The 23593-nt window shown below is 43.1% G+C and overlaps 1 protein-coding gene across 13 annotated transcripts; it reads left to right on the top strand.

Annotated features, from left to right (window-relative positions):
• The first annotated feature begins 12494 nt into the window (after nt 1-12494).
• On the top strand, nt 12495-21837 carry tmem196 (transmembrane protein 196). 13 transcript variants are annotated; one of them, XM_029514110.1, is made up of 9 exons: nt 12496-12627; nt 13108-13304; nt 13591-13665; nt 13783-13823; nt 14034-14889; nt 18211-18267; nt 20147-20282; nt 20382-20500; nt 20580-21837. In XM_029514110.1, exons 5-9 carry the CDS (start codon nt 14041-14043, stop codon nt 20709-20711), a joined length of 1293 nt encoding a protein of 430 aa, XP_029369970.1. In that variant the 5' UTR covers nt 12496-12627; nt 13108-13304; nt 13591-13665; nt 13783-13823; nt 14034-14040; the 3' UTR covers nt 20712-21837. The 13 variants fall into 13 exon arrangements, with proteins under 13 accessions (XP_029369975.1, XP_029369970.1, XP_029369969.1 ...); XM_029514109.1 differs by having other exon boundaries at nt 13108-13665; XM_029514114.1 differs by having other exon boundaries at nt 12498-12627; nt 13108-13665; nt 20606-21837.
• The last annotated feature ends 1756 nt before the right edge of the window (nt 21838-23593 follow it).

Raw genomic sequence — 23593 nt, forward strand, 5'->3', positions numbered from 1 at the left:
GAGGTTTTAGAGGCAGAGGCCGAGGAGGAAGTTACAGAGGAGGATATCAACAAAACTCTAGAGAGTGTTGGTGTTGTGGAAAAGAGAGACATATTGCTAGAAACTGTCCACAAAAATTAGGCGAGTTGAAATGACTAGGCCAGTCAGATAAAAAAATTGATGAGGAGCACTCATTAGGAGCTGAGGAGATCTTAAATCTCCAAGACCTACTAGCATTAAACACAGCAAAACCAGAGGTAACTTTATATGTGAATGGCAAAAGCATTGTTTTCCTGTGTGATACAGGGGCGTGTAGAACAACATGCAAAGAAATGATACCAAACTCTAAGCTCAGCAATCAAAGTGTAACCGTGCGATCTGCCAGTGTAAAGCTAACTGAAGTAGCCGAGTCAGAACCATTGTGGTTGATAGACCCCCAAGGACAGACATGCCTGCTGTCTATTTTGATGTTTCCAGAGTGTCCAGTTAATCTTTTAGGGCGCGATGGGTTGTTATTGTTAGGACTAGCACTAATACCCACTCCTCACAGACACATTGCAGTAAAAAGACGGAAGGAAATAGAAAAAGGGGATCTCTATGTAATTCAGGGATCAGGCCAACCACACTACTATTATTCACTTGACGTTCCAAATAACCCTCCACATGAAACAGCTACAGCATTGATGGAGGAAGGCAGAAAAATACTGTTGCGACTACAGGACCAAATGACTAAAGACAGCTTACATATAACCCTCTGGTATAAGCAGCCACCTGGATCAGATAAGGAATATGAAAAGAGGTTAGCAAAAGCAACACCAGCTAGAATCACAGGAAATTACATATACTCAGACGGGGAAAGCACTGCTGTTTTAGGCATAACATTAACCCCAGACTTAACAAAGCTGTTAAAGATGTGGTCACCTCCTCATGTTTCTCTGTACAAAGGTAAAAACCAGCAGTGGAAAGATTTGGGAGACATAGTGCGTCAGGGGGAAAGAGCATCAGACTGGAAAGAGACCTCAGCAGGTGTATGGACCAGTGCATCCACTGGCCTCACTAGGAAGACTGGCTATTGTCAGCACAAGAGGGAATACACCTGCGCTCAGAAAACACATGAGGCATAATGATACTCACTGAAGATGAGGAAGAAATGTTAAAAAGTGTACCAGAAAAACTATGGTCTAACGGACCCACTGATGTTGGGTTGGTTAAAGGAGCCTTACCTGTACAAATTAGACCAAAGACAGAATACAGACCATGTGTGAAACAGTATCCACTAAAGCAAGATGCACTTGAAGGAATAAAACCAGTAACTGATGACTTAATAGCAGCAGGTGTAATTATAAAGTGTGAAGACTCTCCATGTAACACACCAATATTTCCTGTAAGGAAACAAGCACCATCAGTAGGATGGCGCATGGTACAAGACTTGCAAGCTGTAAACAATGCTGTAATACAAAGAGCTCCATGTGTTCCAGATCCATATACTCTATTAAACACATTAAGGCCAGACGCTAAGGTATTTACTGTAGTTGATATAAGCAATGCATTCTTCTCAGTACCAGTAGATAGAGATAGTCAATTTTGGTTTGCGTTCACTTTTGACAGTCAAAGACACAAGATTACCTCAAAGTTACTGTGAGAGTCCTACTATCTACTCTCAGGTAATGAGCGCTAGCATGGCTAAGTTCCAAACTCCACAAAACAGTCAAATCTTAATTTATGTAGATGATGTTTTGTTGGCATCTCCTAATATGGAAACATGCAGAACAGACACACTAGCCCTGTTAAAACATTTAGCGGAAGAAGGGCATTAAGTAAGTAAAAATAAACTCCAAATATGTAAGATATGTATGAAATACTTAGGACACAATTTGAGTGCTGGAGGAAGAACAATAGTGGAAGACAGAAAAACCGCTATCCTCCAAGCTCCTAAACCATTAACAAAAAGACAAATGATGTCATTTTTAGGCCTAACAAATTACTGCAGAAACTGGGTGCCAAACTATGAAGAATGAACAAAGGAAAACCCAGACAGGCTATGCAGTAGTTACACAAAACACAGTGTTAAAAGCAGAACAATTACCCTCCCACTACTCAGTGAAAGCTGCAGAGTTAGTGGCATTAACGGAAACATGTAAATTGATGAAGAATAAAGAAGCCACAATTTATACAGACAGCCAGTATGCTTTCGCAACAGTACACACTTTTGCACAATACTGGAAAAACAGAGGCATGGTTACCTTTACAGGTAAAACAGTAACTCATGCTGAACTCTTATCAGGCCTGCTGCAAGCAGTGCAGCTGCCAAAAGCCGTTGCAATATGTAAATGTGCAGCTCACACGACAGGCACAGATGGAGTTTCTCTAGGAAATGCATTTGCAGATAAAATAGCAAAAGCAGCAGCAGCAGGACAGGTTCAAGTGCTGACTGTGGAAGAATGTACAACCTTAGAGGACACTACACTAAAAGATATGCAACAACAAAGTCCTCAATCTGAAAAAGATATATGGTTAAAAAATTGAGCGAAGCTACAAAACGACATGTATGTATGACCAGACGGCAAACCTATCCTACCAAAAAATTTATACAAGTGGGCGGCAATATTGAGCCATGGTGTGACACACGTCTCAACAGGAGGGACGGTAGGACAGATACATCAGCATTATACCACTTATGGATTTAACTCTTATTCAAAATATTTTTGTAGATCATGTTTAACATGTGCAAGACACAACCCTCAAGGGAATTTAAGGCCACGTAGAGGGCGATTCCCTACACCTCAATATCCATTCCAAATTATCCATATGGACTTTATAGAGCTAAATCAAAGTGAAGGAAAGAAATACTGTCTAGTCATAATAGACGCCTTTTCAAAATGGATAGAGCTTTTTCCAACAAAACATCCAGATGCGATAACAGTAGCTAAGGCACTGTGTAAAGACATAATACCAAGATACGGAATTCCTGAGAAAATATATAGTGATAATGGCGCACATTTTGTAAATCAGACAGTAAAAAAGATTGGAATAATGTTCCATATCGATCTAAAGAATCATTGTGCTTATCATCCTCAAAGTGCAGGCTTGGTAGAAAGAATGAATGGAACTATAAAAAATAGATTAAAGAAATGTATTGAAGAAACAGGAAGACCATGGACACAGTGTCTTGATCTAGTGAAACTGTATATCAACATTACAAGCTCAATAGGTCTAACTCCGTATGAAATGCTATTTGGAAGACCTTATAGATTACCACAATTCAAAAATCAATGGGAATCCGATGATGAAGCAAACTTGGCAGATTATATGAGGAGAATGTTGGAAAAACAAAAACAAGCATCTGTTGATTATAATCCTTCTGTTTCTCAGCAGGAGGCCCAGTTAATACTACCAGGAGATTGGGTGCTGGTACGAAGTATTAAGAAGAAGTACTGGTATTCACCCAAGTGGGAAGGGCCCCATCAGGTACTGCTGACCACACCTACAGCTGTAAAAATAGCAGAAAGATCAACATGGATTCATTTAACGCACTGTAAAAAGGTCATTTCAGTTGTAAGCTCCGATAGGGGAGGTGAGCCAAAGACTGATAATAGGGTAGATCCAGACGTTTAGAGGCTGGATAGACCTGAAAGTCAGTGAAGTTTTTATAAGACACCAAACCAAGTAGAGGAGACCGATTTTCGACTAAAATGACTCCTAAGTGGTTATCACGGGCCATCGGAGGATGGTTGGTGACTATATTCCTTATAATAACCTTTCTGTTAATATGGTACCTGTGGGAGCCACCCCGAGGGGATGGAACAGATACAGTACAAACATTAAATCAGACGAAAGAAGGAATCAGACATAGTTCAAGATCAGTTCAACGACGATGGTCTAATCTACCATACAATCCGTGTAACCGGCCCCATAATGGGGAAAGAATCACTACTGAACTCTATGTCTGTTGTAAGCAAGTTTGTTAGCACTGTGTACATAGCCCGGAATTCATTTAAACTGGGGGGATATGCAGCAGATCAGTGGAAAGGATATATATTTTACCTAGGCTCACATGTTGGAGGGAACGGATGGGGCCAAGTGTTTGCATATAGTGGAAGTGGATGGTCACATGGTTCATACGGATACCATCCACGTGCACAGAACTGGACTAAACGATTACAACTTGGCGTAGATAACAACTAGATAATTTTGAAGTTTAATACCACCGCAGTTCCTTTGCAAGATAATAGTGAAGATCCTGCTTCACAGGCTCCGTGTCATGTTTTAAGCCTTAGTGTATATAGACAGACTGCCAATGACGCCTGTACATGCCTGTGTACATTTGAGTCTCTGCCCTAATATGACCAGTCATGCTGAAGCAGGACAAACGGAACAGAAAAATGACATCATAGGAGGCCTCCAGACTGGCCCCAAAAGTACTGCTAACATACAAATTGTTAACCATGATGGTGAGATAAAAGTTGATGAATGGTTCGAAGTTATAACAGGTATTTCAGGACAAGCAACAACTGGTTACTTATGGTAGATCAAGCTGCAAACACGACTATAGGTGATTGTGTAGTGTGTATGGGTCCTAGGCCAATACTACAAATAATACCTGCAACGATTGATAAAAAATGTGTTGTGAATAAACAAATCCGAACATCACTTGTGCGAAGTGGGATTTTGTGTTTCCAGTCACTATGTCAGAAAAAGAGAAACCTATTTTTTCCAAAAGAGTTGCACCTGGAAACTTCGCCTGTATAAATATAACAGGAGGTGGAGAGCCTTTGGGCAACCTCTCTAGTGAGTGGTGCTCCTAGATAATAGCTGTGACTGGACATTTCAAACCGGTGCCTCGAGGGGACATTTGGTGGTGGTGTGGTGGTGACAGATTATATGACAAATTGCCTAAAAATGTGAAAGGATTTTGTGCTCTAGTAACACTATTACTACCAGTGTCCATACACCCTATCTCTGCTAAAGAACTTACTGCTAACTTATCTAGTGTTTTGCCTGAGCAATGGCACCGCAAGAAAAGATCTGCAACCTGGTTAGCAGACGGTGATCCTACATATATTGATGCAATCGGTGTACCACGAGGTGTTCCAGATGAATACAAATTAGTAGATCAAGTAGCAGCAGGATTTGAGTAATTTTTATGTTGGTGGTGTACAATTAATAAAAATGCAGACAGGATCAACTACATCCACTACAAAGTTCAAAAGTTAGGTAATTGGACACAGAGTGGCTTCGAGGCGGTACATGGACAGTTGTCTGCGACTTCTCTCATGGCATTCCAGAACAGGATAGCCCTGGACATGTTGTTGGCTGAGAAAGGAGGTGTGTGTGCTATGTTCAGAGAGCAGTGTTGCACGTTCATCCCCAACAACACAGCTGCTGATGGCCGCCTTACTAAGGCCATAGAGGGACTTCAAGCTCTCAATGGCAAGATGAAAGAACACTCTGGGGTTGACACCTCAATGTGGGATTCCTGGATGGATGTCTTTGGAAAATATAAAGCTCTAGTGTCCTCTGTTTTGGTCTCTATAGCAGTGTTTGCTGCAATCTTAACCTTGTGTGGATGTTGTTGTGTGCCCTGCCTGTGTTCTCTTATTAACCGTCTAATTACTACAGCAATTTCACCCATGGAAGATAAAGTGGCTCAAATGTACCCCTTGCTGGATAGCATTTCTCAAACTGATGAGGAGAGTAGTGGGGAAGAAGACTCTATTGAAAATTTACTGGATTTGTTCACTGATTAAAAAGATTATGAATATTAAAGACATAACCTCCAAGTGTAAACTTTCTTGTGCTCATAAAAATGATCTCGCAGTTGAAAATCTTCATGAAGTGACTGAGCAGAGTGATATGAGAATTTGAGCAAGAATGTGATAAACAGGAGGGAAATGTTAGAATAAATGTACATAAAGTGATTATCACAGTATTGCTCTACTTTTACTAACCCTGCAAGAATGCAGAAACTTGTGTTTTTCTTACAGGAGCTGAGATCATACCTCTGAAGATAAGCAACGACCTTCGAAGAGGAACATGAAGACAGGGAGGAGGCAGAAACAAGATTACTTCGGTTATGAACTAGCTTCTCACGGTGTTTGGTGTGTCATGTTTCAAAGTTGTACCTTGAATATGATTACACAATAAGCATCTATCTACTATGTTGCAGCTGTGTGTTTCCCCACCCTTTAGAGCTGCAACACCATGTAACTAGGGACCACCCTAAGGAAATAAATATGGGAGAACAGAAGAGATACGTCAGAGCAGGTAGAGAATGTAACTGAGCATATCTCTGTCTGTTCTCCTTGCAAGTAAAATGAGCGCTGTTGTCCCTTGTCTTTCTTCCCTGTGTGTTTAATAATGTTCTAGGTGGCTTAAACCTGACAGTATTAATAATTAATAATCTACAGTTACTACAGAACCCATCTTACCCTCACTCACCCCGAGATACTTAAACTCCTTCACTTGGGGTAAGGACTAATTTCCTACCCGGAGTATGCGTGCCACCGGTTTCCTGCTGAGAACCATGGCCTCAGATTTAGAGGTGCTGATCCTCATCCCAGCCACTTCACACTCAGCTGTGAACCTGTCCACTGAGCACCGGAGGTCACAGGCCGATGGCCAATAGGACCACATCATCCGCAAAAAGCAGAGATATAACCCCCAGCTCCCTGAACTGCAGCCCTCCTCCCCCATGACTACGCCTCGATATCCTGTCCACGAAAATCACAAACAGGATTGGTGACCCTGGCGGAGGCCAACCCCCACCTGAAAGAAGTCCGACTTATTGCCGAGCACTCGGACACAGCTTTCACTGTGGGAATACAGAGATTGGATGGCCCTCAACAGAGACCCCCTCACCCCATACTCCCACAGCACCTCCCACAACATATCCCGGGGAACCTGATCATACGCCTTCTCCAAGTCCACAAAACACATGTAGACTGGATAGGCATACTCCCAGGCCCCCTCCAGGATATGTGCAAGAGTAAAGATCTGGTCCGTTGTTCCACGACCAGGCCGGAATCTGCATAGGTCCTCTTAAATCTCAGGAACCACCATCTCGGTCTGCCACTCTTTTGGTACTGTTCCAGACTTCCACACAACATTGAAAAGGCGTGCCAGCCACAACAGCCCCTCAACACCCAGGGCCCACGTTTCTGCACAGATCTCATTGATCCCCGGGGCTTTGCCACTGTGGAGTTATTCAACCAGCTCAGTGACTTCCTCCCGGGAGATCAACGCTGATCCTCCATCATCCTCCAACTCTGCTTCCATCCTCGAGGACGTGCAAGTTGGATTCAGGAGTTCCTCAAAGTGTTCTTTCCAACTTCTGACTACTTCTTCAGTTGAGGTCAACAGTGAACCATCCTTGCCATAGATGGCTTGGATGTTCCTCCGCTTTCCCCTCCTGAAATGCCGAACAGTTTTCCAGAAGCACCTTGGTCTCTCCCGAAAGTCCTTCTCCATGCATTCTCAAAACTCTTCCCACACCCACTGCTTTGCCTCCCTCACCACTGAGGCCGCAGCCCTTCGGGCCTGTCGGTGCCCTGCAACTGCCTCAGGAGTCCCCCGGGCTAACATATTTGGGAAGACCTCCTTCAGTCAGACGGCTTCCCTGACCACGGGTGTCCACCACGGTGTCCGAGGGTTACCACCCCTTGAGGCACCTAACACCTTGAGGCCACAGCTCCCCACGGCAGCTTTGGCAATAGAAGTTTTGAACATCGGCCACACAGGCTCAATGTCCCCAACCTCCACAGGGATGCTGAAAAAGCTCAGCCGGAGGCGGGCGTTTAAGGTTTACTGGACAGAGGCCTCCTCAAGATGTTCCCAGTTCACCCGCACTACAAGTTTGGGCTTGCCAGGTCTGTCCTGAGTTTCCCTGGCCGCCTAACCCAACTCACCACCAAGTGGTGATCAGTTGACAGCGCCGCCCCTCTCTTCACCCGAGTGTACAACACATTCGGCCTCAGATCAGATGACACGATCACAAAATTGATAATTGACCTTTGGCCTAGGGTGCTCTAGTACCAAGTAGACTTATGAGCATCCTTATGCATGAACATGGTGTTCATTATGGACATTCCATGGCTAGCACAGAAGTCCAAAAACAATCCACCGTTCGGGTTCAGAACAGAAAGGTTGTTCTTCCCAATCACACCCCTCCAGGTGTCTCCATCATTGCCCACGTGCGCCCACGTCCCCCAATAGGACTATGGAGTCCCCCACCGGAGCCCCATACAAGACCCGATTCAGGGTCTCCAAGAAGGCCGAATACTCCGAACTGCTGTTTGGTGCATATGCACAAACAACAGTTTCCCCCCCCCACTACCCTGACGCATAAGGAGGCGACCCTCTCGTCTACCGGGGAAAACTCCAACGTAGTGGCGCGCAGCTGGGGGCTTGTGAGTATCCCCACACCTCACCCCATGAGCAACTCCAGAGAAGAATAAATTCCAACCCTTTCTCTAGGAATAGAGATCCAGAGCTAAGGCTGTGCGTAGAAGTAAGCCCCACCAGATCCAACTGGTAGCGCTCCACCTCCCACACAAGCTCCGGCTCCTTCCCCCCCAGCGAGGTGACATTCCATGTCCCCAGAGCCAGCCTCTGTCGCCCAGGTCTGGGTCGTCAAGGCTTCCCGCCTTGACTGCTGCCCAACCCGACCCCATTGGTTGTCCCCGCAGGTGGTGGGCCCACGGGGTGGAGAAAATGCCACGTCCCTCTTTCTGGCTAGTCCTGGCCCGGCTCCGTGGCGTGCCCGACCACCAGGCGCTTGCTGGCCCTCCTTCCAAGCCTGGCTCCAGAAGGGGGCCCCAGGCATCCTCTGGCCAGGGTCACAATTTCCTTCCCTCTGTGCTTCATGGGGTCAGTGAACCACTCTTTGTCTGGCCCCTCACCTGGGACCACTTTGCCACTTTGGGAGACCCTACCAGGGGCACTTGGCCCCAGACACAGCCCCCAGGTTCACAGGGGCACACAAACCTCCTCACCACGATAAGGTGGTGGCTCTCTGGGGAGGGAGAGCAAAAGGACATGTTAACAAAATTATTGTGGACACACTGTTCTGAGTGTAGTTTGCCACCAAATTTTTCCATGGTTGCAGAGATCACGTTTGGATGGAAAAAAGTTTCGCCTGCCCTCCAGACAACTCTGTGCCTGGAGGCCCTGGGGCCGGTGTTCAGGTATTTTTCGCATCAGCAGCTCCGGCACTGTGCTGCTCATGCTTCAGACCCGTGGGTAGTTGCCACCTTGACCCATGCGTACAAACTTCAATTCCGCCGCCGGCCCCCCACATCAGGGTGAGTCAGAATGACCATTTCAGTTGTAGTGCCCCTGGGCTTGTTGTCACTGCGTCCCCTGCAGAGATGGCTGAACAGCTTTCACCTGGACGCCAAGCGGCACAGGTGCCTACATGCTCAGAGGTGTCCCTATAGGCTCCATTCCATCTCGCAGGGAGACTCTTACCAAAGATGCCTGCCCCTCAGGATGGGGTGCAGTGTGGCATAGCAGGGCAGCCCCTTGAGCAGTGGTCCATGGGAGACAGGGGTCCACATATCAATGTGTTGGAGCTGCGGGCAGTTCACCTAGCTCTCAGACACTTCCTTCCACACCTAAGGGGCAAGCATGTCCTCGTGCAGGCAGACAACACATCAGCTGTGTATCACATAAATCATCAGGGCAGGACCAAGTCTCCACAGCTGCTGAAAGCGATGAAAGATCTCATCATATGGGCAGCTCCACGCCTGATCAGCCTTTGGACAATGTAACTACCGGGAGAGCAGAACTGTCTGGCAGACTTTCTCACCCGCCAGAAACCTCCAGCAGGAGAGTGGTGCCTCCACCCAGAGGTAGTGCACACTATCTGGAACCTCTTTGGCAAAGCGGAGGCGAACCTCAAGAGGGTCACAGGATCCTGCTTGTGGCCCCTTCTGGCCAGGGAGGAGCTGGTTCCCTCTGCTGCACGGACTCGCGATGTGCCATGGCGCCTTCCCGACAGGAGAGATCTCCTGTCCCAACTGGCGGGGCGAATCTGGTACCCCGATCCACAATGTCTCCAACTGTGTGTCTGGTGGCTGGAAGGCCCGAGCCACTGCTGAGCTTCTGTGTGGACCCTGTCAGATGCACCATAATGAACGCAAGAGTGCCGTCCACTCGTCTCCAGTATGAGAGTAGATGGAGACTGTTTTTCGACTGGTGTACGAGTTGTGAGAACCCTGTGTGCTGCTTTGTGCCAACTTTCCTTGACTTCCTTCAGTTTCTCCTGGATGAGGGTGGGTCTCCTTCAGTGCTAAAAGTTAATGTGGCAGCAATATCCTGTCGACATGTAAGGGTTGACAACAGCACACTAGGGAGCCAGTCTTTTGTCCCTCTTCTTGAAGGGGGCTCAGAGATTGCATCCTCTGAGGGCCACGAGAACTCCACCATGGGATCTTTTACTAGTGCTGGCTGCACTACACCGGCCACCAATTGAGCCCTTGGCACAAGCAGAGCTAAAATGGATTGCCTGTAAGACAGCATTCCTCCTGACCTATCAGGACTCAGAACAGAGGAACCCAAAAGCATGAACACAGAGACAGTAGTAAGTCTGACAGGCTTTAATCAGAATCAAACAGGCAGGGGTCAGAAACCAGGCAGACAGAATCCTGAGGGCTAGGCAGGGGCTTCAACCGAAGAGACAGGCAGGAGTCAGGCAGGCAGACCAGCGGGGATAATCCAATTGGGACAGGCAGAATCTCTAAACCGGGTAGACAGGCAGGGTTCATGGATCAGACAGGCAGGTAGGTAGAATACTGGAAAGCTAGGCAGGAAAAACACACTAGACAATCTGGAAGGGAGCAGGTGAAACTGGACTGGTATAAGTATAGGATACCCTTGGGAGCACTGGAAGGGAGAGAGTTTAGTAGTTGAGCTGGGAAGGGTGTTGTGGGCGTACTCTGCCCACAACAGTTGCTTGGACCAGGAAGAGGGATTGCTTGACGAGAGACAATGCAGGGCCGTCTTCAACTCCTGGTTGATTCTCTCCATTAGATTGAGGATGGAAGCTGGAGGACAAGCTGACAGAGGCCCAGAGGAGTCTACAGAATTCCCGCCAGAACCCAGAGGTGAACTGAGGCCCGCAGTCAGATATGATGTCCCTAGGGAGGCCGTGCAGACAAAAAACATGGTGCAAGACGAGTTCTGCAGTCTGTTTAGCAGATGGTAGTATAGGCAATGGAATGAAGTGAGCAGCCTTCGAGAAATGGTCCACCACCGTGAGTATGACAGTATTACCGTGTGAAAGAGGAAGTCCAGTGATGAAGTCCAAAGAGATGTGGGACCAGGGTTGATGGGGAACTGGCAGGGTTGGAGTAAACCGACTGGGGCCTGGCGCAGATTCTTGTTCTGGGAGCAGGTGGTGCCAAGCAGGCAGGCGGATGAGACAATTCCCTCTGGCTCAGTCTGAGGGTTGCTGACCTGGAACTGACGTGACAGCACGTCTGGCTTGGTGGGAGTGGAGCCTCTTAGCCGAACGGATGTACTCCAGGTTTTTGTGGTGAGTCCACACCACAAAAGGCTGTTCTGCCCCTTCCAGCCAATGTCTCCACTCCTCCAAGGCCGACTTGACTGTGAGCAATTCCCTTTTACTGATGTCATAATTCCTCTCTGCTGAAGACAACTTGCAGGAGAAAAAGGCACAGGGGTGCAGCTTGTGATCTTGGCTGGAGCGCTAGGAGAGGATGGCCCCCACACCGGAATCTGATACATCCAACTCTGCAAGAAACTGAAGCGAAGGGTCAGGGAAGGTGAGTATAGGAGCAGAGGTAAACAAGCTCTTAAGCTTGCAGAATGATCTCTCCGCTTCTGGGGACCACACAAAGGGAGTCTTGACAAAAGTGAGGGCAGCTCAGTGAGCTGCACGCCCTGTCAGCCAGTGACTCATGCCTAAGGTGTAATTCAGATGGCCCAGGGGTCACTCTGTGGCCAAACACTGCATTCCTCCCTAAGGTGCTATCCCGCGCTCACCTCAACTAGCCACTTTTGTCAAACCATGTTTCTATTAACAACACTTTTTCATTTCACCCATCTTAAACTCAACTTAGTTATGATTTCACAACAGTTAATGTTTCACGATCAGTGTCAACTTATTTTAATGCTCAGCTTTTAGTCTTTATTCTAATTCTCATCTTTATCATTCATTAGTATTATTATTACTTTGATTCAACTACATTTCATGTTATTCACACATACATACAATCATAACTTTTGCCGTATTTATTTGGACTCACAGTTCTTAATGGCTTTCATGTGTTTAGAGTGTTCAGTCTCGATGAGGGAATTGATTCAGGCTACATGTTGGTGTATAGCATGCAAAAGAGAAGAGCTGAGAGGGAAGGTCACCGTCATTATCTGGAAATGTGACACAGGTCTGTTGTAACTTGTTGATTGAGGAAGTTAATGAATAATCAAACTTTCTTTTGTATCATGGTAACTTGATGGCAGGCATGGTGATGGTGACTTGATGGCAGGCATGCCTGATTTTCTTGCTTGACTTTCAATACCAATTTCTTTCTTTCATGCAGGAATTATTAAAGGGCGGTTGGAGTCGGACTCCAAACAAAGGAGAAACACAGAGTTATCCACCTGTGAGCGCATTGCTGAGTTGGACAGGTAGGTTCTTAATTTGAGGTTTTCTATGTTTTGCTGTGCAAAAATGTTTAAATATTGATTGAAAATATACATTATACTAGAATGTTTTTATTTAACTTTTAATTTATAAGTTTAATTTTGTATACACTTGGAACACTGCAGTTTAGCTATTTTATGTTCAAAATATATCAGGTGAGAAGAATAAAAGTTGAAGTGAACAGCTGTTTTTGGCACAATTAAAAAGTTAAGATGAGTATAGTCTTTGTTTTCTTTGCTGCTGTTTTTACGTTTTATTGAGCAAATCCAACGAATGTTTGTGTAGGGGTGTTCAAATAGGTAAAAAGTCAGCTTTACGTTGTTTTACTGGATTATTTAAATAGTAAATTTACTATTAATTTCCAGCTACTATGTTGGATTACTTTTACAGTGAAAATGTAAAAATAGGGTTAGGGTTTTTTACTTATTTACTTATTTATGACATTCATCTGCTCTCCCATTCAGCACAAAGGGCGATGAGGAAGGGCTTTTAAGTGTCCAACACCCTTATAGTGGACGGAGGGAGAGATCGACATAGTTTCCCTGTGACTAAAGGATAAAGAAGCCTCTGACTCTGTACTGGGACTCCAACACTCTTCGAATGCAGTTGCATGTGTGCATGTGTGCATTTTGAATAACCATATTATTTATTATTTATTATGGTTAGTGTTTTTGGTGTTGTTTCTACAACTATAGAAATATATTTATATCCATCTCCAGTGTTCTCCAACATTTGAACAGAAAGGAAAATGACCTTTTACAGTTATAATTGATAATTATGTGGGGTGCCAATTGTAACATGGCATATGGAAATCAACAGCAAAATTGCTCTACATTTAGAGTCCCACAATGTAAAAAAAAAAAAAAATTATGTTGGAAACTATGAGGGACTCAGCAGCATTCGGTGAAGTGGATGAGTTTTATATATACAATCGTCTCTGCTTGCAGTGAGATGAAATTACCTGGGTGAGCCAATGATGGTGAAGGCAGATAGTGAATACAGAGGACGTTAAACTGATACCGGTAGGTGCAGCTTTACAAAGAGTTCATGTTCACACGGAAATGGACTCACCCAAAAAAAACAAACAGTCTGAGTCCCACATTTGACTCTTACGGTACATTAACGCACTCGTCTTACAGGTAGCCACAACATTTCCAGGCAACTACATCTGGACCAGCAGGTATTTAACCACAACCTACTTCCTTCTTGCTTTACATTTTTATGCTTTTGAAAGAAAGACCACCACTCGCTTTCCTTTGACTATTTTAAAATTGACTTAAACTTGGTATGATAACTTATTTTTGATTTGAATATAGAAATTATTCCATAATGTCCATTATTTTGAATGTGTTGTGGATGATCACGATAAGAGGCTCTTCTCTCCTTGCAGTTTCATTATGGCCTTTTCTCTTTTTCGACTCATCCTGACGGGAGTTCTCTTGCTGGTTGGAACCATAGTCTTGGTTTTAATGTACAATTCGTCACTTTTATCTCACAAATATTTTCCTGTGAGAAATTCAAAGTTACTGGCAGTGCAGCCAAACTGCACAATGGTAACACAACAGAGCAACAAACCTGTTGTCCTGCTTTGGTTTTGGCCTGAAAACAAGGCTTTTGACTTTCAAGACTGTAAGAAGCTTTTCAAAATCACCAACTGCAAACTAACAGATGATAAGTCTTTATACTCCAAGGCTGAAGCAGTTCTGATATTTCACAAAGCTATCTATGAGGATCTCTCCAACCTTCCTACCTCACCAAGACCTGGATTTCAACGGTGGATCTGGCTCAACATGGACTCGCCCACCAACACTCGTCAGATAGAAGGCCTTCAAAGCCTGTTTAATTTAACCTTGAGCTACAGGAGAGACGCAGACATACCTGTGCGTTGGAAACTTACTGCTAAAAAGCAACCAGCTGAGGAATTTGTGCTGCCAAAGAAAAAACGATTGCTTTGTTGGATTTTGGAGAACAGCGACCTTAACACAACATCAGTGGAAGGATCCAGCTATTATGCAAAGCTTGTAGAATACATAAAGGTGCATGTCTTTAACACGACTTTGAAGGGTGAAAGATATTTCCAGACAATTAGCAGCTGCAAATTCCTCCTTTCCTTTGAAAATTCAATTCACAAAGACTACATCTCAGAAATATTCAATGGTCCTCTCGCAGCTGGCACTGTGCCAATAGTTCTTGGCCCACCAAGAAAAAACTATGAGGATTTTGCCCCAGGAACTGCCTTCATACACGTAAGTGATTTTCCTGATCCCATGAAACTGGCTGACCTCCTCCTGAGGCTTGATGAAGACAGTGAGGCTTATATGAAATACTTTACTTGGCGGCAGTTCTATACAGTCAGACGTCATCTTACAGAGGAGAACCACAAATATACACATGCTATCTGTCAGGCCTGTTACCATGTAGGCTTGAACAAGGAATACAGAGTGGTACGTGACCTGTATAAGTGGTTCTACCAGTGACTGAAATGAATTCAATTGTTCAAATAATGTTTAAATTGGTTTTCTTTTTCTCTTAAAAAGAATGATATTTTCTGTTTTAATTTCTCAGTCTTTCCTTGGGATTTATTGGAATAATGAACTATTAATGGAAAAAGACCTTTTGAGGCATTTTTCAAATATAACTTTCAGTGCTGTAAACTGCACAAATAAATTCTAATACTGTCATTGTACTGCCTCAGAAAATGTTTTTGTTCTTGGCTGAGTAACCTTTCTTTTGAGTAGTTATATAATTAAAATTCCTAGATGGTTCAAACATACGGATGGCTCCATCAACAAAAAAAAAAAAAAAATATTGTTGATATCATGATTAAAACTTCCTGTGGGAAAAATGATGAGAATTTTCTCAAACTCACAATGATGAAGTAAAGTAAGTACAATAAGTTCAAACACACAACTAAAACAGAATTCATTAGTTATCTCCATTAGCTGGGTTATTTTTGCAGATTTAAAAATGATGTACAAGTAGAATCTGCTTCTTTCCTTCACTCCTGAATGTATAGATTTAATTCAATGGAGATCCAATGACACATTGTTGCCACCCAGCTGTTTTGACCATATTTCGACAGAATAAGACATGTATTGAATGCTTTGCTGCCCTTGAAGTTGTTGTTAAATCACAATAACCACATTAATGACTGAATGAATTTATTTTTTTACCCTCTCTGGAAGTCACATGCTATTTAGTGTTATTAAGTTGTCTTCAGGAATTTTCCTTGTTCGTCTATAAAGCACTTAGAATGTTCTTCTTTTATTTTGAAGGGGGATTGGTAGAAAGCTTCATTAAATATATTTAACTAATCCAGAGCAGGTCCGTTGAACTCCAGTGTGTGTGTGATCACCGTGGGCTCACAGCTCACACACTCTTCTCTGAGCGGCTGAAGTTCACCGCAGCGCTTCCTCTTGTTGGAGCCTTCTGCTCCACTTGGATCTACCTGTTTGGACAGCCTTTGGTTTTCCAGCCGGGGATGAAGCGGTAGATCGGTCTCAGAGAAGCGGACCCCCGCCCCACCCCTATCCCGTTCCCTCTTCCATCACCTCCCTGTCCGCCCCTCGCCGGAGCTGGAGAGATGCCCGGGGCAGAATGTGCTCCAGCCGCAAGATCCTGTGGAGCCTGCTCCTGCTGTCCGTGGTGGAGGTGGGCCTGGGTGTGGCGAGCATCGTCCTGGGGGCCGTGGGCATCAGCCGGGTCCGGGCCGAGCACAAGCCGCAGCAGGGCGACGCGTCCCCGGTGTGGAGCGGACTCTGCGTACGTCCTGCAGGAACCAGCCGCTTTTTAACTTCTCCGGAGGATAAGTAGCTCCGGGGATGGAGATGAAACTCTTTTTACATGCACAGTTTTGGAAGGAATGGCTTTTGAGATAGATTTAGATGAGTTTTTTTTTTTATATCTGTGAACAGTTATTTAATGAGGCATATAAAAACGTCTTTGGATTGGAGAAAATTCAAGGAATACCGAACAACGGTACAATCTAACCACCCCTCTATAATTTCATCTAAATTAATAGTAAAAAAAGATTTTCCAGTAGCCATTGTGCTAGACTCGTAAACAGCTTTCACTTTGGCTGAGGAATTAGATTTATTTTTGTTCATTTTGCTAGCAGCTTATCTGTTAACCATGATCAACCCCCTTTCCCTCTCACACTTAATATCCAGGTTAACAGAGAGCAAATATTTTGGCTGTTTGTCCATTAGATGTTCAAGATGTGCTGGAGCTAAAGCTTGCTTTTCAGTTAGGAGGGTCAAAGCTTTTAAGCACAATCATCCTCTCACTCTACTGCATATTTCTCCTCTTGTTACAGTATTGCTCTCAGGCTCATTGTTTCAATTTTGCTGCTGTGGTGAAAAGACGAGCTTATGGCATTTTTGGCAGCCATAATTAACCTCAAATCATTTTATTTACTACGACTGCTACTGCAGCTCGCAAAACATAGTCTGAATTTCTGTAGATATTGCTGAGAATAACTGCGAGTGCCTGGAGCTTAGGCAATATGAGTCATAATATCTGGATCATATTTTCTTGCAGAGTTGGAGTGTCTGAAAGACTTCTAAAGTGTGTGTACATTTGTGGGTGTGCAGGAACCAGAATGGGGGAGACAGCTATTAGTGATGTGAAACATTCATGGTGAATTTAAGAGTGCTCCCACAGTGCCATGTTAAGTTGCCTCAAAGCTGGGACACAAAGTCATGCTTGTGTGTTCGAAGTTAGAGCTGCTGAGAGCTGTCTGCTGAGTCAGCTGTCAGTGCTTTGTGATTACCCCATGGTTTACAAAGTCATTACAACTCATTGACCACTGTCCCCAAAATGGGTTGAATAATCTTTTTGTTTTTCTTTATTTATCGCTCTCTCTCGCTCTTCTCTTTTTCTTGCTGCATAACAAAGAACTGTTGGTCATTCATCTGTTATTTCTCAGTATATTTACATTTATATGCTGAAGTTATGAAGGGATATTATCAAACATGACAATGACGCAATAATTATTTTAGGTTTTTGCTAAGAATTGGTTAGAAAATTGGAAAATTGGAATTTCCAAATGTCCCAATCCAAAAAACAGTTATAGTCTGAGTGAAATTCCTGTTACCTGAGTCTGAGCTGTTAAAGTTGAGTCTGGGTTGAGTTCCCAGATCGGCTCCAGGGCTAAGTTATTAATTCAGTCAACACCAACAAAAAAAAAAAGTTGATCCTGAACATAATGGACACAGATGAAATTTGATAGTGGTAATTCACTGTGCAAAAACATGCTCTTGAAAGCATAGACACACACCAAAAACAGAAGAAATTGCCAAACTTATTGAGTTACAAAACACACACAAACCAAGCTTTTCCAGTTCATCTGGAATAACTGACACTCAGGACAATATGGATCCCTGAGAAGCGCACAATGACACTCTATTTTTAGACAGAGAAAGATCTGTCTGAGTGTAAAGAATACTTTCATCCTATCTGCTGGCGGAGTTAGGCGTTTCACATCGCCATGTTAACTGGTAATTTTCTCATTGACAAACTTACAGGAACTGTTTAGTTATTCATTTGCTGTTGTTTTCTCTTTCCAGTTTCTGGTCTGTGGGATGTGTGGAGTGCTGTGTGCACGGAAGAGGACAGGTCTTATTGTAAGTATTTTTATACGGCTTTTGTTGCTTGGATTGTATAAGAGCCAGCAGCCTCTCGTGTTCCCCTTTCTTCTTCTTCTTAATTAGACTGTGTTCTAGCTCTTAAACAGCATTCAGTAATGTTTCAAATCATCGTTTCAATCACTAATATTAACGACTAAGGATAATGATGCAATCATTAATGAAAAAATACAGTTTCTCTGATATTTTTCATCCTTTAATGATCCTTTTGCCACTTCCTCCTGTCTTCATGCCAAGTTAACCTGACCATCTGCTGTCTGTGGTGGTTGGTGACAAGCTTACTGTTTCACTCATGGCAAAAAGAAAAGTAAAAAAAAAAAAACAACAATGGCAAGGCAAATAATCCTAAAACACCTCTCATCTTTTCACAACGTTCATTTCAGATGAACATGCTCAGATTCAATAATCTCTCACTAACTGATGAGTCTTGAGACTGAGTTCCTCTTATCAGCGACTTCTTGTGTAGATTTTAGGATGCAAATGCTGAAATGCTGTTTATTTTGGTCCTAATGGTGATAAAATGAATTAAAGAATACAAATATTACACACACATTATCTATAAATGCACAACCATAAACTCTGGGGTGTACATATAGCATATCCATGAAGATGCAGCATTTTATTGATAACAGACACAAGGTATGCATAATCTACCGCTGCAAGTTTACACGTACAAACCTTCTAGTAACTTAAAAGTGTATGAGTTTGTGTGTCAGTGTGTGTTAGTGTGTCCTCTCAGCTTGTGCATACACTGTGCTCTGATAGAGACATCTGAGGAAACCAGAGGAGACAAGCAGTCACCTCTCCTCTTTTTTTGCTGCTGCTGTCTCCATCTTTGTTGCTCGGTGATCGTCTCACAGTCTCTCAGTGTATCAGGGTCCGTGTGTTGCTCTCTGACTGTCTCTGTCTCCTTTGGGGGAGGGCACCAATGATGGATTAGTGTCAGCACACTCTGGTGTAACAGAGACATTGCTCAACCTTTCTCGCTCATCCACCTCACCGTCTCCATCTCCACCTATTGTCATTGTCGCCATCTTTATCCTCACGCCTTTGCTGCTTCTGCTTAGTTCAATCTTATACCAATAGTCGTTTTGATTCTCTGATTCGCTCCATCTTCCTCTCTTCATCTGTTACCATCGCCTCCCTTCTTGTGTGCCTGTGGGGTGATGATTGCATTAGGCCCTTCTCCGGACTCCTGCCAGCCGCTTTCCACACTTCACCGGATAATGACTGAAATTGGAGATGCCCTTTTCCATGCAGTTAAAGGCACTCAAGGCATCTGTACTGGGAGCAATGAAAGAGAACCTGCATTCCTGCACCCCACACACAATATGTGCATACACAATCAAGTGAATGAAGAGTAGCACTGAATCGATTGGATTTTATCATTCAGATTGCCAAGTGAAGGAACTGCAATCAGATCCTGCCGGTAAAACAATCAGATTCCCATGCTGAGTTTAATTTTTCCAGATTATGATAACAAAGGAAGTCATCCTTAATGGATGATTGATTAAATACTGAAGGTAATTTCTCACCACATAAATCATACACACAAACAAAAACAAATACAGTGAGTGATGCAAGCATTATTTAAAAGCTGTGCAATATTTCTGGAAGAGACAGCATGCTTTCAGAGCAATCTAATTTTCTAATAGGAAACCAGATTTATTTTGACTGACACACATTACTCATCTCGACAGCCGTCATCCAAAACCGCTGGGTGATGGAAGCTCAATAGTAGTTTTTATATGTCCTATCCAACCACATTTGGTCTATTTGTTGACAGGATACATATTCCACTATTTGCATTCCAACAAACTACCGCCCCTCTCTCCCTCTACATCCCTGTCCCCCACAGATGATCCTGTTTTCAGCTTGCTGTATCTGTGGTCTGATTGGTGGAATCCTCAACTTCCAGTTTGTTCGGGCACTGAACAAACGACCAGAGTCGATGCACTCGATCCACCTGGCTGCCATGACCCTGGCCTGTCTGGGTGAGAATGGAATAAGTAAATAAATGGCACAACTGCGGTGCAATTTAAATATGAAAAATGTTTATCTTTGTTGATGGGACACATAAATGATTTGTCCAGGGATCTCCTCGTGCACCTTATCTACGTGGCTGACCTGTCGCCTGGCCAGCTCTGAGCAGCAGAGGATGTTCCTAGAGAGGGAACATTCATTGCACCACTCACATGAGATGACTGAGAAGGTGAGAGAGCATGGCAGCAACAATAGCAACAATGGCCCGTGCTGAACAGTGCTGGAACATTTCATGTTCAATTATCTAGTGTGCTTGTATGTTTCCCCTGAACAGGAGGTCCTGGACAACTCCAGTAATGGCATTCCTCAGATCTCCTACAATGGTCACAGCGCAGCATCACCATGATGATATATCACCAAAGGCTGCCTGCACACACTGAAACAGAAAAGAAGACAAACTTGTGTACTTCCTTTTACATATCCTGAGGAGTCAAAATATACTCTAGGTATAAGAATGTGTGTCTTTGTGGGGGGCTGAATAGATATATCACAACTTGAAAACATTCTTTTGTCTGCCTCCAGGGCAAGGATGACATTTTGACCATAAGAGGTGTGCCTGAATGCAAAGAAATTATGCAAAATGGGCTCAAGCCCTGCTGTTCAACTGAAACCAAAATCAGGGTGGTGATCTGCTGTTTTTGTGACAATTCAGGTGACAAATATCTGCATGGCATCATCTGACCTTTAAGATAATGAGCAGGAGGAATAGATTTTATCCAATCACATGCATCAAAGTGATGAGCACAAACCAAGCATGCAACTGATTCACTTGTTTGGCTATTTCAGTCCCCATGCCCTTATTCTGTTCTTCTCTCTCTCTCTCTCTGTATTGTTATGGATGCAAATGATGAGATAGCCTGAAGTAAACTGTATATATAATCTCATAATGGAATGCTTTAACATGAAGATACAGTGATGCCCAATGTACTGTACTCTATAGCCATGCTTGTATATCAGGAATCTAGTCGTAGCTATAAATCAGACATATTTTTATAAATGCGTCTTACAAAAGGCAATTCACATAAAGTTTGAGTGGAGATTTATCCAGCACAAATTATTTAACTGGACTATGGAGTGTATTTAATTAAATGGCTTGGAGGAGTGGTTTATTTTACAGAGTGTCATTTGATCAGGCCCGCCTAGTCTCCCCGAGCGAGACTGACACCTTTACTTAGAAATGAAAGGTATATACAATGTGTGTATGTGTGTGTTTGTGGTGGTGGTGGGGGGGGTTACTTACAAATCACTGAAAAATCTATATTGTAACTTGACTTTGTATATTAATTTAGTTTTGTAAAACAGGATATATACCCATTATTTTACGTAATGAAAACAGAAGGAGAGATACTGGGCTTGTGTTTTGTTTCGTTTTACGTATTGAAGACGCAGCTGCATTTAAAATTTAGCGAGAGAAAAAATTTGACGTTAATGTAGGTTAGAATAAAAAATAAAAAAAAACAATTAAAAACAATAATGAACAGTCCAAATTGAAATTACAATACATTTCAAGCAAAGATATGCAATAGAAAACAGTCAATGCATTCTCAAAGCTCAACCATGTTCTTTTTGGGCTTTTTAATGATATGTTAATTTCCACGGACATTTCTGTACACTTCTGTACATTTCTGTAATTAATCTTATTCTAAGTTATAGCCACTAAAAGCACCATCTCTGATCCCTTTTCATGAGATATTATCAGCAACCAGAATAATAAATTCATAAAGTATTAGATTTATGACAGCACAGTCACAAAAATTCAGCTGCTTAACCAAGCCAACCAACAACCAACAACCCTGTGCACCATCCATTTTTGACCTTTTTTTATATGTAAGAAACATTTACAGAAAGCAGGAAAGAGCTACTGAAAAGATGGACAGACAAAGCCAAATACAGGTTACAAAGAATCTGCGGCCCCTTTGTCTCCATCGTATATCACCTGGTCCTACTGAATGATTGGAAAAATATACACACAAGTGAAGACAGATGAATAATTGGACGGATGTTTGCTTTGCATATTATAAAAACCCACAGTTACATGGTAGTTCACGTTGTTTTAACATGTGCTCACAAATGTAGGCGCTTTCACATCACAACCAATATCAATAACTACTTTTAGGACAAGTTATGATGAAACTTATGTCATTTAAAACTGACAGTAAAATTCCTTTTTCCTTCAAACAACAATTCAAAAACAGAGGCATTCGGCTTCGTAGCCTCCTGAGGATTTCAGGACCAGTACCATTCATAAAGGTCATGAACTACACTATAATCCTTGTCTTTTGATATGTGGTCGCAGGCGAGGCAGATGGGCTGAATGAATTCATTTTGGGTTGACAGCAGATGAGGAATGGCTGTGTAGTACTTCCTCCAGTCGAAGTAACGTGCGTACGCTTCAGCATTTTTGTCCAAGTAGGTGAGAAACTCTGCCAATGATTTAGCATCAGGGAAATCATGAATGTGAATGAAAGAATCAGGAGGAAGGAACTGCTCGTAGTTTTCTCTCGGGGGACCCAAAACTACAGGGACCGTTCCTGCTACAAGGGGACCGTCTCAGTGATGTAGTCTCTGTGCACTGTGCTCTGAGTTGGCTCAGTGTTCATGATCAGGAATCCAGAGGACAGGTCAGATAGGAATAATGAGGCTCATGGACTCTGTAATGTGGATTATAATCAGAAGTGCCAGGTCAAAACGTCAGTACTTTCTTTTCTCTTTGCACCAAAATTTACCATCAGAGTAAAAACATATAAAAAGTAAGTGTCAGTTTTGTTTTGTCTTTTTCATATAACACATTTCATACCCCGAGGCAACTCTATGTGCTTTATATAAAACCAATCATTCAACAGTTAGAACTAGAAGGACAAAATGCAAAAAGCTAGACTAAAATCGAGCATCAAAGATGAGAGAGCAGCATAAAATAATGATTTGCATTGCCATCATTAGAAGGATATATAGTGAAAAAGTAAGATTAAGCACAGCCTGGATTTAAAAAAAATGATTAAAGTTTTGATGGTACTTTGTTCCAGGGTCCAGGGCAAATACACTGCTGAATTTATACAGATGGATTATTAAGTACTGAAAAATGATTATTGTTTACACGTTCACAGTGCAGACCTACAGCCAGTATATGTTCTTATGGGCAAAGGCGGGCAAAATAAAAGAATTATTCAGATCATTTTCCTTTAGTTAACCAGACAAAGTTCCACTGAAACATTTTGAGTTGAAGAGTTGAAGAAAAATAATGTTGTTTTTTTTCCCTTCATCT

This window comes from Echeneis naucrates, chromosome 11 (genome assembly GCF_900963305.1).
Source record: "Echeneis naucrates chromosome 11, fEcheNa1.1, whole genome shotgun sequence".
Lineage (NCBI taxonomy): Eukaryota > Metazoa > Chordata > Actinopteri > Carangiformes > Echeneidae > Echeneis > Echeneis naucrates.